We start from the raw sequence: 16520 nt of genomic DNA on the forward strand, positions 1-16520 counted from the left end.
GTGTTCATTATTATATATTTGAGAAATATGTGTCGACCAACTGGCAATTTATTAATCTCATTACGTTTCAACCTTTCTTTGGTGTCCATTTCAAGTAATGTAGTTCTTAGATATTATGATAAAATATTTTAAATAAAAAGTCCAATAAAACGAAGAATTGTACTTTTGTGTAACAAAGGTGATGCAAGAAAGATTCCTAGCGCAACTGGGGCAACTATGCAATATTATCTGCCATTAATTTTATGTCTTATTGTAATCATTGTAATATACAATGTTTACTACTTTTATTGTAGTAAGTATATTTCATATAAATTTTGGATTTTTATTATAAATTGTTTAGATTTGGTATATAGATATACGAACATATAAAATTTGAAAAAGTCGGCATTATTTCTTAAAAAGTATTAAGATATTGCAATGCGTAGCATTATGTCGTGTATTAAAAGTTTTTTTATGACAGCACACAAGCAACGCAAAGAAAGTAACGAAATAGTTTCGCCTCCAATAATGATAAATACGGAATTAGTACCTTTAAATGAAATACCTTTTGGGTGCACTCAACTAAATTTGCTAAACCCTCCTAGATTGCGATATAATTCAGACCAATATGCGTTGACCAAAATCGCAAAAAATCAAATTATTCAAACAAAGTTTTGCTAATGAGGACGGATCTCACGTCTCCCCGAAGGATCAGGAAGATTGTATACTCAGGTCAGTTTCCCGAAAAATTCATTTCTTTATACACTCTTGATCTCACTTAAAGTGTGCTTTAACACGATGCTGCTTTTATTCGCTTTGAGCAATTTCTTAATTTGCAGCGAATTCGCTGATAAAAACTTTTTTATAGATGCTCGTTTTTTATTCGCTAGCCGCCTAAAATGTCTGAAATCGCGCCGTGTTAAAGGGTGCATACACGGATGTGCTTTTATGCGCTTTGCGAGCCAGCTTCGTAATCGCCAGCGTATTCCGCTGATAAAAACTTTTTCTAGACCACCATCTTTTGATTCGCTAGCGTCTAAATTTGAAATTCGCGGCGGCCGCGCTAATGTTCGCTGCGTCTGCTGCGCTAAGTTGAACATTCCAACTTTAACGCTCTCGTCAAGCGAATAACGGGGCGATTTTAGCAGCCAGCGAAAAAAAACGCTCATGTAAAAAATGGTAAGCAAATGAAATAACCAGGCGATTAGCGGAATAATTCGGTATCCTGTGCATGTGCGAAACAAACTTTTGTCAAAACGCTTGGCAAACCTTTTATAAGAGCATTCTTTAAGGGTGCTCTACACAATGTGAATTTTGACGCTTGTCGCGACGTTTTTTATCGCAAGCTTTTTGCTTCTGCAAAAACGAATTTCTGACTGACAAAGTCGCTTAGATAATTATTTACACGTTGCTGATAAAAGAAAAAGTTGCAAGCGTTTTGGCAAAAATTTGTCTCGCACAATGCGCATTCGTACCAAATTAGTGGTATGCCTTAGTATTTATCGCTACCTCTTTACATGAAACGTTTTGATGCTGCTGCTAAAATCGCTCAGTTTTCCCTTACAAGGAGTTACGTGGACATGTTCAACTTCTAGCGCAGAAAGACAGAACGGATATTAGACCCGCGATTAATTAAAGTTATATACACTTCAGACAATAGTTGTCTTGTGATATATTATTTTATACTCGGTAACTATTTATGAAAAATAATGATATAAAAAAAGTAAAAATTCAATTTTACGTCAGATATTCAAAGGATTGATGTTTATTGTTAAACATTTAAATTTAATTGTAAATGAAATATTTAAACTTAACGTAAACATATGTTGATACAAAGGTTTTGTATGAATTGTAATATTAATGATTTTAAGAAATATAGGTTCGCTATCAATATTATCTAAAATAATAATACATGAATTTAAATCGACTAAAGAGTCAAAGCGCGAAAAATTATTCCTTCGGAACAGTGTATTCTTGGTTTGAGAGTAATTAAAATTCCATATATTAAATCCAATCTCAACTACATATGGAACATTAATATTCCTTCATTTATTTACGCCTGGGCCTAATCATGGCGTTATTTAATAACATCCACTAAACGGGCAAAATGGAAAATATAGGATTGAAGGCGGGTCTCTGAATATAGCTTAGTGGTAAAAAGGCAGTCGCACAGACAGTGAAAGAAGCGGGTTCGATTCCCGCTACCCTTCAGCGACTCTCTTTCGGACCCTATATTTTCGGCTATTTTTCTCCTATAGTTCAAGATTAATTCTATATGGAACTAGTAATATTAAACCAAGAGATACAGTCCGAAGATTAATGTTTTTGCGCGTAGGTTCTATTGGCGATTTTTAAAATTATGTATGGATTATATTAATAATTCTTGTTATTCAATTCCATATATCTTCTGTTTACATGATAAACATGCATTGTATGTATATCAATTTTTTATACCACTTATCTCAACTATCTCTTTGCTGTCTAAAAACTGGTCTCAATATTTATATTTATTTTAATTTTTGTGTAAATTTTTAAGAAATTATTATATTTAAAGTAAGCGATATGGAAAATTAGAACTTTTTAGGACTTTAATTGCAAATGCGTAGAAAAACACACTAAAGATTGAACTAGGGAGTTTTGTACAATAAATTGCGTTCCAACAAAAACAGTTTCAAGGCCAATAATCTACACAGCATTATTGTTTTTAAGCTTTCAAAATTGATATTACAATTTATCCATTTCAAGTATCGTTAACACTATATGTACATGAAATTAATATAAAAACTAAAATTATTAGACAAATATTTTCACATTTAATAGAAACGTGTTTTTGTAAGAATTACAGTTATATATATTACTCTATATACTATATCTATATATATATGTGTGTGGTGTGGAAGCGGGAGTGTCCGCGGATTTTAGAAAAATGGAAAAAGAGCAATATCGGTCGGTGATTCGATTTTGTTTTTGGCAAAGAAAAATCGCGCAGCAACAATCAAAATGTCGAAATGAAGAATCTTTGATTTCGCTGCGCGATTTCCCTTCCAAACAAGAATCGAAATCAGCGAAGATATGATCTTTTTACATTTTTTTCTAAAAAATCCGGACACGCCCGCTTTCCACACGCGGTCAAAAAACCAAACTACGAGTTCCGATTCGGCTGAAATTTTGACAGTAGGCGTCCACGAAAATGTATACACGATAGTAAACTCTCTTGCGATACTGGCACCATTGGGCGATGAGGCTAAAGTACGATCGGGCACTGCCTCGTATATATATACATATATAATATATATATATATAGAAATACTATATATGTAACTGTGAGTCTTACAAGCCCGGTTCTCTTAAATTGTTTAAATAAGTTTGTCTTTATAATAATTTAGTTTTTATATTAAATTTACATGTACCTATATGTGTTAAACGTATACTTGAAATGCTAAATTGTTATATTCAATTGGAACATATAAAAAACAATAGCTGCTGTGTATATTATTGGCCGTTTAAAAACTGTTTGATTGAGAACGCAATTTATGGTTACGAATCCTATTTCAATATTAGTAGTTTCTTTTTATGCAAAAAATCTTTGGTATTTAAAAAGATATTTTGATTCAGAAAAACACAATAAGAACAATTTATTTAACGTGTTTTAACACAGTATTTATATGTATACAGTATTTTTATATTTTCTTTCTAGTTTTATTTTATAATAATTTAATTTAGCTCATGCATGTCATTTATGTAATTATAAAAAATATCAAAACATCATCTCTTTGATCTAAGTGTAGTTACTTGAGCCAAAAACCTTAATGACCTACTTTAATAATTTCGATTATCTGCAAACCGCAAAAGAAGGCCATGTCTACTCGTAATAAAGTTGTAACATTTTGATTTGAAAGTTCGGATATCTATCACTATACATTAATTGTACTATTTGGAATTATTTGGCATTATTACTACTCCACGACTTATTTATTAAATTAATGGAAATAAGTTATCTAATACACATTAGGTACTGTCACAGGTGATTCAATAGAATAATTTTTATAAGTTGTACGCTGCATTATATTTATTACTGGATAACTCATCGTCAGAATAATCGATGTCCAGGAGACATGTCATCAAATCTCAAATGGTCCAGTATTATTTTGAAAACGCAGGCACTGTGAGAGAAAGTAATGAAGCGGTAAGAGGTTCCTTTGTAAGGTTCTAATTTTTAAAGGCTCTATTTGTTAAATATGTTAACAATTTTAATCTAATAAGTTTAAAAAAAATATGGATAAAAATGTTGTGTATGGATTACTTATATATAATAGGGTGTCACTTAATTGGGCTTCTATATTTATAAGTATATTCCTCGATGGAACACTGAGTGAAAGCCTGCACCATTTGTTCTGTAAGGCATAATAAAGTAGTAATTTGTAATTCTACCAGGAAACGTAATACGTTAAGTAAAGATTTACTAATAATTGATAAATATGTGCCTGAAGAATCGCCAGGATGAATTAAAAATAAAATAATAAACCACCGACCCAAACTGCAAAAATTTTATTAATTCAACCTTACAAACATTTAAACATGATTTAGGTCCCAGCAAGTGGATTTTTATTTGAAATTTGCGAAATGTAGTTTTAATTTTAAGAAGTAAGCGAGTGTGACATTGTGTCAAGGACATCACGTCCTTCCACATACTGGCTTACTTCCAAAAATTTTAAAACTACATTCGCCAATTACTGCTAAGGATTTAAATCATGGTTCGAAACGTGGATGAAGTAAATTAATAAAATTTTGCCAGTTTGGTCGGAGAAGAAGTGTTCATTATTATATATTTGAGAAAATTTGTTGTCGACCAACTGGCAATTATTAATCTCATTACGTTCAACCTTTTTTTGGTGTCCATTTCAAGTAATGTAGTTCTTAGATTAGTATGATAAAAATATTTTAATAAAGTCCAATAAACGAAGCATTGACTTTTGTTAACAAAGGTTATGCAAGAAAGAAGATTACTAGCCAACTGGGGCAACATGGCTATGCAATCTTTATCTGCCATATTAATTTTATGTCTTATTGTAATCATTGTACATATACAATGTTTACTACTTTTATTGAGTAAGTATATTTCATTAAATTTTGGATTTTTTATTATAAAATTGTTTAGATTTGGGATATAGATATACGACATATAAAATTTTGAAAAAGTCGGCATATTTTCTTTAAAAAGTTATTGAAGATATTGCAATGCGTAGAATTATGTCGTGTATTAAAAGTTTTTTATGACAGCAACAAGCAACGACAAGAAAAGTAACGAAATAGTTTCGCCCCAATAATGATAACTACGGAAATTAGACCTTTAAATGAAATACCTTTTGGTGCACTCAACTAAATTTGCTAAACCATCCTAGATTGCGTATAATTCAGACCATAGGGTGGACACCCAAAATCGCAAACAAAGCAAATTATTCAAAACAAAGTTATGCTAATGAGGACGGCTCTCACGTCCTCTTCGAAGGATCAGGAAGATTGTATAACTCAGGTCAGTTTCCCGAAAATTCATTTTTTGATACATTCTGATCTACACTTAAAGTGTGCTTTACACGATGCTGCTTTTATTCACTTTGAGTAAATTTCTTAATTTGTCAGCGAATCCGCTGATAAAAACTTTTTTCTAGATGCTCGTTTTTTATTCGCTAGCGTCTAAAATTGTGAAATCGCGGCGTGTAAAGGGTGCATTACACGATGCTGCTTTTATTCACTTTGAGCCAGCTTCTTAATTCGCCAGCGTATTCGCTGATAAAAACTTTTTCACATTTTTTATTCGCTAGCGTCTAAAATTTTGAAGTCGCGGTGTCTAATGTTTGCTGCGTCTGGTTGCGCTAAAGTGGGACATATAAAGAACAATAGCTGTGTATATTATTGGCCTTGAAACTGTTTGATTGAGAACGTAATTTATTGTGCCCATCTTCCATTTCAACATTTAGTAGTTTTCTATGCATTCAATTTATTCTAAAAAATTCTAATTTTCTATATCGATTACTTTAAATGATATATTACTTACTTAAAAATTTTATACAAAAATTAATAAATATAAATATCTAAAAAAAAGTATTTAAAAAAACATTAAAAGGTATTAAAAGTATATATAAAAAATATTTAAAAAAGTATATTTAAAAAAAGTTTTAGAAATAACGTAGAAGATTCGATACTTATAATAAGTTCGTTGGATATTTTTGGACATGGAGAGACCAATCAACCGTAATTCTTTTTGTGTGTATATATTTTTGTATAGAGTAATGAATTTTTGCGATTTTAGATAATATCTATTAAGAAATATTGCTTTTATTTACTTTTACTCACATTTTATAATACAGTTAACGTTACATTTAATCATTTTTTTACAAATATTACAATTCAAGTTATAACCTTATTTACAATATGTAGAAATTTTATTATATTTAATATATTTTCTAACTCACAGTTATATATATATATATATATATATATATACAATATTGCAATCAGGTGGCATTTAAAATATAATTTGTAATTATTATAATTAATTTACGAAAAAAATGTTATTTACAAATTACATGTCAGAGATGTATACTGATAATATAAATTTTCTTTTCAATTATGACTTAATTATCTATACATTATTTTTTCTTAACGATTGATGCATTTATTCATTATTTCTTTTTTGTTTATATTAATAATTTACCATGTGCGCATTTTACATAAAGAATTCAGCAATTCGACTAAATTTCTTAGATTTGATTAGTTTTTGGTATTACACTCCGTTGCAGTTAAAATAAAGAAAGTATTTATATTTACAATCTTTATACGGAGAAAATAAAGAAAATACGGAAAATATATTCAATATTTGTATATAAGGTTCGAATATAGATAAATTTTTACAAAGTAGATAATCATTTATTATATGTATAATTTTTTGAAGCTACTTTAATTTGTCAAATTTAAATTAAAAATTGCGACAAATATTGTTTCGATGTAGTTAATGCAATAAATAAATTGACAAGTATAACTTGTAAATATTCGATCAACGTTTTGTATATTGTCAATCTTTAAATAATAGTAAGATAATTTTAATGATACTGCAAACGTATTGTAAAAAGATAAGTAAGTTTACTACATCGGGAAAATAAAATATATTATCTATATTATTCATGATGAATTTTCATGCAACAAATATAAAGAAAAAATCTTTTACTGGTGGATAGCTTAGATCTTTCTGAGTAACGTAGGCTACATGCAATCGTATTGCAAACTTCTAAAAATGTGCGCGTATTATACAAAAAAAATTGTTACGCTTTATATTTTTCCAACAATTTTATAATGTAACGTTGTACCGTAAATAATTCATACTATATTCATACAAATGTAATGGTGAAGATTTTATCAAAATTGGTCGTGTAGGTTTTACGTTAAATTATTATATTATTGGAAAATATAAAACGTAAAGAACCCATTTTTTTATGACGCGTACATTTTTAGAAGTTGCAAGACAATTGTACGCATAGCTATGTTACTCAAGAGGATATACACCAGTAAGACATTTATTAATTTCTCAAATTATCCCAAACAATAAAACAAACAAACTTTACTTCTTTATATGTATATTAGTCTAGATATAGATAGAAGTATAGATAAGTAAGTAAGTACTCTAAAAACTCACCTTTAAAAAAAGGTAAAAAAAGGCGACCAGTTAAGGGCACGCCATTAACAAAAATTATCCATTGCAAACCCATGTAGAATCCTATCCTATTGCAAACCCATGTAGAATCCTAGGCAAAATTAACCATTGCAAACTCATGTAGAATTGTATTAAAAATGATCCATTGCAAACTTATGTAGAATCCTACATTGCAAACCCATGTACAATAGAATTGTATGAAAAATTATCGATTATAAATTCATGTAAAATCGTAACAAAAGTAATGAAATAAAAAAAAATTGCGCCAAGTGAAAGTAGAAACTTGTACCAGTGGAAAATTAAAGTTGCAGACATATATAGAGTCGTATAATGAATCAGTAAAAATTTAAATTTGCAAATGTAGAATCGTACCATAAAAAAACTTATCTTTTAAAAAAAAAGATAAACAAGATGCCAAGTCCATGAGCCATGTAAAAAAGAAATAAAAAAATTTTAGTTAAAAAAACTGGGCGCGCTGCTAAGTTTCAAAATTACAATGCACCTTAAAGTAACATTAATTAATTTAAACACAAAACATATTTTAACTGTAATGAGTTTAAAAGTAACAATTTAATTTTAATATTGTTAGAATATTATTTAGCAGCGCTCCCAGTTTTTGAAACTAAAATTTTTTTATTTCTTTTTTACATGGCGCATGGACTTGGCATCTTGTTTATCTTTTTTTTTAAAAGATAAGTTTTTTTATGGTACGATTCTACATTTGCAAATTTAAATTTTTACTGATTCATTATACGACTCTATATATGTCTGCAACTTTAATTTTCCACTGGTACAAGTTTCTACTTTTACTTGGCGCAATTTTTTTTTATTTCATTACTTTTCTTACAATTGTACATGAATTTATAATCGATAATTTTTCATACAATTCTATTGTACATGGGTTTGCAATGTAGGATTCTACATAAGTTTGCAATGGATCATTTTTAATACAATTCTACATGAGTTTGCAATGGTTAATTTTGCCTAGGATTCTACATGGGTTTGCAATGATTAATTTTTTATAGGATTCTACATGGGTTTGCAATAGGATAGGATTCTACATGGGTTTGCAATGGATAATTTTTGTTAATGGCGTGCCCTTAACTGGTCGCCTTTTTTTACCTTTTTTTAAAGGTGAGTTTTTAGAGATTATATCATTCATTTTTGTATATTTTTATGACCGGAATAGAACAATTATTAAACATGTTTATCTAAACTTCTTTGCTTAAAATGATGTGTACAATCATATCCTAGAATCCTGATCATTCCTCCTAAAGCACCCTATTTATATAAATTTACCCATATGTGTGTGTGTGTGTGTGTGTACTAATGTCGAGCATTTTTTATACATTTTCTATTAAATTTAGATAAAAGGTACAGGATTTCGAAAAAGAAAAAGTTGACACAGACTTTTTCCTAAACGGCGATTTTCAAGGTTATTTAAAGGTCACTTATATTTTCAAAATAGAATTACCTTAATTTTTCTCATATAAATCGATTCCTCGCAATATTTACTATAAAAAGTTGTAAAGGTATAATTTTTACATAATCTTACATAAACTTCGAAATATTACAAATATTTTATTCTATGAAATATTTCAGTTTATGTAAAATTATGTTAACTATCTTTTAAATTATTCACTTTTAGCCATCTTACCCTTACAACCTTTTATAGTGAATATTGCAACAAATTGGTTTATATATATAATATATATATATAACATCAGTTATTATTAATTGATGTTTACATTTATTTTTAGACTTACTAGAGCTCTAATGCTCCACATTTTTTGCAAAAACTGTTTATTCTACAGATTTCAAATATGCTTTTAAATGATGATTGAATATTTCCTTTTTTTAATTATTTTTATTATTATTTTTCAATCTCAATCAACTTTTATAACTTTATGCCAGCACGATACAAATACATGTGTCTTTATTTTTTTTATTATTTTTATTATTATTTTTCAATCTCAATCAACTTCTATAACCTTATGCCAGCAGGATACAAATACATGTATGTCTTTATTATTGTATCAACTCTTGTCTTTTCCATGTAACCATGTCTTCATAGTTTGAATTATCCCTTCATCTTCTCAATCTTTCGCAGAAATTTAATTAATTAAATACACTTCACACGAAATAAAGTTTGCTGGAAGATATACAGCAAACGATAACTGTAAAAACATGATTACGTGGAAAGAACAAGAGTTGGTACAGTAAAGGCAAGTAAGTAAGTACATGTAATGTATCGTATTGGCATAACGCTATATCCGCGGAGCAGATAATGTGGCTGTAGAGGTAGTCTGCAGTGCAGCTAATGTGGACGTAGATGTTGATTGAGATAATTGTCTAATATAAAATAAAATTTAAAAATTTAGTTTAAAAAGCTGTTGCATATATAAATAAAGTTTATTTTTTCTAAATTTGGAATATGTTTAATTAATTAATTTTTTAAGTTTATGTTTAATAAATTTTTTAAGTCTGTATTCAATAATTTTATTCATTTGATAAATACATGTACGTCTTTATTTTGATATGTTTAATATAATTAGAAATTCATTATTAATTAGATATGTAAACTATAAATTCATATATAATATTTGAAAATATATGTGAATATTTAAATTTTTATCTTCTCCTTCCTCTCCTTCAATCTCTTTAATATCAATATGTGTATGTGTGTACACGCGCGCACATTTGTACGTATTTATTTAATTATTGGATAGTTGAGAGTACTTAATTGATAAAAAATTATGACAATAATAATCCTTTTGTTTTTTTTCTTATTATTTACTCAGATTTTTTTGTCTATCTTATAAGATAAACACTTTAGAGATTGAATATTTCAAGTAAACTAATTGTAAGTAAATTTCACATTAATGCATATAGATGTTTAATCATGAATGTACTGAATAAGTACACAAGACGAACAGTGAGTAAGTGAGTGAGAATGAGATAGTGTGTGTGTGTGCGTGTGTGTGTGAGAAAAAGAGAGAGAGAGAGAGAGAGAGAGAGAGAGAGAGAGAGAGAGAGTTAGCCAACATAACCCCGCACGCTGCCGATCATGAATGTACTAAATAAGTACACAAGACGAACAGTGAGTGAGTGAGTGAGAATGAGAGAGTGTGTGTGTGTGTGCGTGTGTGTGTGAGAAAGAGAGAGAGAGAGAGAGAGAGAGAGAGAGAGAGAGAGAGAGAGAGAGAGAGAGTTAGCCAACATAACCCCGCACGCTGCCGATATGGCGGAGCGCCACTATCGCCATCTGTTGTAAAACGTGCGAGATGGACAAAATTACCACTACATGCATCTTGCATGTGTTGTGTACGTGTGATATATGTGTGCGCATGTGTTGTATACGTGTGAATACGTGTAGCACGATACTACTATGTATGCGTGGTCGATGATGATAATGATGATGATAATGATGATGATAATGATGACGGGGACGTTTCTTAATAGAAATTTTTCATATTTCGACTTTGCATTTATATATCTCTGCTTACAAATCACGTAGAGCAGAAATGAAGACACTTTTATTATATAATTCGAACTCCATCTATCGATTAAGTCTAGTATAAACTCGATTGCTTCAGCCATTATTGAGGATTCGAAATATTATAAAGACTCAAATGTCCGACTCGCGTTAAGATACACGGTGTCTCCGCTACGCCCTTAACTGGTCGCGAAGACACTACCGTGTCTCTTGATAAGACTTTGGCTTGAAATCTACTCGCCCCCTTGCCACGTAAAAATATAAAATTATAAAGCAAATCATAAAATAAAATAAAGAAAACATAAAAAACAAAATAACAATTACCATACAAAATCAACTAAACTCTAACAGTGCTTAAGCTCGTATGTAAACAAACACAATGATAAATTATTAAATATTATTAGGCCCTGTGTAACGAGCACAAAAAATTTTTATTAGTTCTTAGAAAAAATTTATTTAAATTTGACAAAACCAAACGTTTCGACCTGTACTAGGTCTTCTTCAGTGCGCAGTAATCGTTATGATAATTAAATAAATATAAAAATAAAAATTCCAATACTAAGTCGCTATATAATGTCAAGTAAATTAAAAACTGATGTCAAGATTAAAAGGCGAAATACATTGACATTAAATTTAAATCATCAAGCATAGCTCGACACGAACAGTCCACACTGAGTGCAAAATCATATAACTAATTCGGTTCATCTATATTATTTTAAAATTATTATTAATAACTCAGAGTGGCGCTTCGAAATTGCTCTAAACCAACCGCTCTTCGTTGGTCGGCGAAAGGCTGTTAGTCCGGCAATGAACTTGTCCATCCTTTCCAAGTTTTTTAAGATGTTATGAACTGAATTTATAAAATTTTTTAAAATATAAAGTTAAAAATTGACTTATGTATGTGTAAAAAATTAAGAATTAAAAATTAAAAAATTAGCTAATTGTTGCTTACAGTTGTGTCCGAATAAAGAAATATGACCATGACTCCAATTTTTGCTGAATGTATTACTTGACTGATGTCGCGTCGTTTAAAAAGTTGAATATATAGGTGTCAAGTAAAAAAAAACATAAATATTATAATAAGTCTAACGATTTCCTATTTCTTCTAGAATGTCAAAATAAGCGTTGTTGAGCAATTCAGTGTCTGTATTATTATTTATACCAAGATTTTGTTCTTTTATGTGTATCATCTCCGAGATAAGTCTTTTGTGGTAGTTAAATTCAATATCAAGTATTTTGACGTTATCCCAATCAAAAGCATGCTTTTTATCGATAATATGTTCCGAGACCACTGAATGCTTAGAAGAATCAAATTTGATGTTACTTATATGCTCCTTTAATCTAGTACGTAATTTTCTTTTGGTTTGCCCAACGTATGAGGCTTCACAATCTTTACAATTAATTTTGTAGACGACATTATTATTGTTACCATGCGCAATTTTGTCCTTATGGACTCAGATGAATTTGTTAAGATTATTGAGACAACGGTACCCTACTCTAAAATCTGATTTCTTAATTGTCGATGCCATTGTTTCCGAGATGTTATTAATATAAGGAATGACAAAAAAGTTTTTGTCATTTCCTTCTATAATTTCCTTTTTTCCATTGTTGTTAAACTTAAAATTATTTACTACTTTTATTCTCTTATTGATTTTTTTAAAAATTAAATGAATAGGGTAACCGTGACAAATTAAAAAAAATTTTTTCTAAGAATTAATAAAAATTTTTTGTGCTCGTTACACAGGGCCTAATAATATTTAATAATTTATCATAAAAAACAAAATTTAAATATTAAAAAACATTAAAAATAAAAAAAAATCTTTAAAAAACTAACATATGTAGATTATTAGTTCAAATTTAAAAGTATTAATAGTATAAAAAAATAATATTGCAACTCTAAATAAATAAAAACATAAAAGCTTTAACATACTAAAAACGAAAGTATATTAAGAATAAATAAGCTATAAGAGCCAAACGTGGATGACGTTAATTACACCGAGAATTAATTTTTCGCTGTAACTAAATAATATGCGCCAACACAAATATTTTCTTAGCATACTACTAAGATTTATTTCAGAAAATGTATCTCAATCCGAAATTACTACCCGGGAAAAAAGAATTAACTACCATTGCTAAATTTTAGCTGTCCATATCAAGAGACACGGTAGTGTCTCGCGACCAGTTAAGGGCGTAGCGGAGACACCGTGTATCTTAACGCGAGTCGGACATTTGAGTCTTTATAATATTTCGAATCCTCAATAATGGCTGAAGCAATCGAGTTTATACTAGACTTAATCGATAGATTGAGTTCGAATTATATAATAAAAGTGTCTTTATTTCTGCTCTACGTGATTTGTAAGCAGAGATATATAAATGCAAAGTCGAAATATGTAAAATTTCTATTAAGAAACGTCCCCGTCATCATTATCATCATTATCATCATTATCATCATCATTATCATCATCGACCACGCATACATAGTAGTATCGTGCTACACGTATTCACACGTATACAACACATGCGCACACATATATCACACGTACACAACACATGCAAGATGCATGTAGTGGTAATTTTGTCCATCTCGCACGTTTTACAACAGATGGCGATAGTGGCGCTCCGCCATATCGGCAGCGTGCGGGGTTATGTTGGCTAACTCTCTCTCTCTCTCTCTCTCTCTCTCTCTCTCTCTCTCTCTCTCTCTCTCTCTCTCTCTCTCTCTCTCTTTCTCACACACACACGCACACACACACACACTCTCTCATTCTCACTCACTTACTCACTGTTCGTCTTGTATACTTATTATAGTACATTCATTGATTAAACATCTATATGCATTAATGTGAAATTTACTTACAATTAGTTTACTTGAAATATTCAATCTCTAAAGTGTTTATCTTATAAGATAGACAAAAAAATCTGAGTAAATAATAAGAAAAAAAAAACAAAGGATTATTATTGTCATAATTTTTATCAATTAAGTACTCTCAACTATCCAATAATTAATAAATACGTACAAATGTGCGCGCGTGTACACACATACACCTATTGATATTAAAGAGATTGAAGGAGAGAGGAAGGAGAAGATAAAAATTTAAATATTCACATATATTTTCAAATATTATATATGAATTTATAGTTTATACATATCTAATTAATAATGAATTTTCTAATTATATTAAACATATCAAAATAAAGACATACATGTATTTATCAAACGAATAAAAATTCTTGAATACAGACTTAAAAAATTTATTAAACATAGACTTAAAAAATTAATTAAATTTAAAAACATATTCCAAATTTAGAAAAAATAAATTTGTGATAAATATAAGGCCAACTTATCGAGCTGAATATTCGAGATGTTCAGTCAACTACCATTTATTACATGTATAAATTATAAAACTACAGTCATTATATTAAAACTAACGCAAATTACAATCATTCTATAAACGTTTCGACCGCACGCGGTCTTCTTCAGTATAATTATTGAAATATAAATTCTTACAATTCACATAATATCGAAATTTAATTATAGTTATTCAGAATCAAGAGTTTTTGAGCAATTAACGCGTGTTTCAATCCGTCCTGTCCAACAATGTTCGCCTCGATATGATCCCTGATTTTGTTCAGATCTCGGATAGTTTCATCGTTAATATGCGAGAAATTAACCCGTTCCGTAGGCGCTGCGATTAATAAAAAATTACCGATCAACGTATGTCCAAATTATAATATGTATCCCCTACAATTGGTAGTATGCTTACCTATCATCGTTCTTCTTGACAATTTTGCTACTTATTAACAGTTATTAAGGATGACACATAACAAACCAACAATACAGAAAGACAGCTCATTTTAAACTCTACTTGATCGGAGAGCGTGCGTGTTTATATATGATCTAATATCTATGTTTTACTCTTTAATGTCCTATTTGTCCTATTATTATTTCTTGTTCGCTAATATATCCAAAATATCAAAATACGACTCGCTAAGTAACTCAGTATCTTTGTTTAAATTTAGTCCATTTTTTGTTCCTTGATATGTAGCATCTCAGAAATGAGTCTTTATAATAATTATTTTCGTTGTTCCATGATCTAACATTGTCCCAATTAAAAGTATGATGTTTCATTATTATGGTTCAAGAAATTACTGAATGTTTCGTTGAGTCCAACTCTAATAATTATTTTTATGTTCTTTTCATTCGCGTTGCAATTGCCTCTTTGTTTTGGGCCCACATAAGATGTTCATTATTGCAACTGATTTTAAAACCAATTCGTTGCATGGGTTTAGTTTTATCTTTCGCGCTTTAATAATATTATCCAGTTTTTTGTTTTTAATTTTTTTAAGTTAAAAATTTGGAAAAAAAAGCTAGGTTCCCCCTTTTCCCCCGTGATTTGTCTTTCATGATAGTTGTTAAAATTATTCCCCAATCTGGTTATTAGTCTGAGGTGGCACATTATTCCCACCTAAACGAAATAAAAAAACATTTTCCCCTTCAACGCTTTTGGGAACGTTCCCCCGTCTTGCATAACCCGGCTCCCTTTGGTGTCGGGGACCCCCTAGGGGTCCCAAAAGTCGGGGTTTTTTTTATGTATCAAAGTAAAATTTAGGTCAAAAATTTTTTTTACCCCCCAAAAATTGTTTTTTTTGGTATTTTTTATTTTTCCAAAGTAACCCTCTACGTTAAAAAACCGTCAATCCAAATTTTTCCAGAGGAGTTTGTAAAAAAAGACCCACTCCAAGGAAAACATCCTAATCATTTTTTCCAAATTTTTTTTCCCCCCCTTGCTGTCAAATCAAAATATTTTTTATGATTTTTTCGTTTGGGGTGGGTATTCGTAAGGGTTTTGTTTAAAAACGGAAAAGGAGGGGTTTTTGGAGCCCCTGTATCACCGAATTTAAATTTTCTCTTTGGCGTTTTCCTTTGGGTTTTAGGTTCCTGCTTTGGAAGGAGAGAATCACTTTAAAAAGTAATTTAATATTTGTTTTTTTAAAAAAAAGCTTAAGCCACTCTTCAAAAATCATTTTTCTTCTCTTTTTTTTGCACGGATTTTTTTTAACCCTAGTGGTGTTTCTCTTTTAAAAAAAATTTTCCATTTTGTTTTTAGGTGCGCAACTAAGTTCCCCTTTTGTCTATGAGGCTCCCCGAAATGTGGTGATTTTGACATATCCAAAACGCACGGCCGCTTAGAATATGGGAAAACCGCTTTGACTTTAATGATTTGTTTTGGCGTATTCCCCTTTTTGTTGTTGAAATTTGATTTTTTACCAAAAAAATCGACATTTTTCCCCCGGGGGTGGTTTGATTTTCCATTTTAATTTGAAGAAAAAGGGGGG

General features: G+C 29.9%; 1 protein-coding gene across 1 annotated transcript in view; it reads right to left on the reverse strand.

Annotated features, from left to right (window-relative positions):
* Positions 1 to 15602: 15602 nt before the first annotated feature.
* Positions 15603 to 16520, reverse strand: part of LOC146724534 (uncharacterized) — a 6347-nt gene continuing 5429 nt past the window's right edge. Inside the window, exon 10 of the mRNA XM_085479679.1 lies at positions 15603 to 15649. Coding sequence (XP_085335805.1) covers positions 15603 to 15649 — 47 coding nt within the window. The remainder of the gene's footprint in view (positions 15650 to 16520) is intronic.

The sequence above is a fragment of the Nylanderia fulva genome, unplaced genomic scaffold (assembly GCF_048542155.1).
Source record: "Nylanderia fulva isolate GAGA-0341 unplaced genomic scaffold, ASM4854215v1 Scaffold127, whole genome shotgun sequence".
Taxonomy (NCBI): Eukaryota; Metazoa; Arthropoda; class Insecta; order Hymenoptera; family Formicidae; genus Nylanderia; species Nylanderia fulva.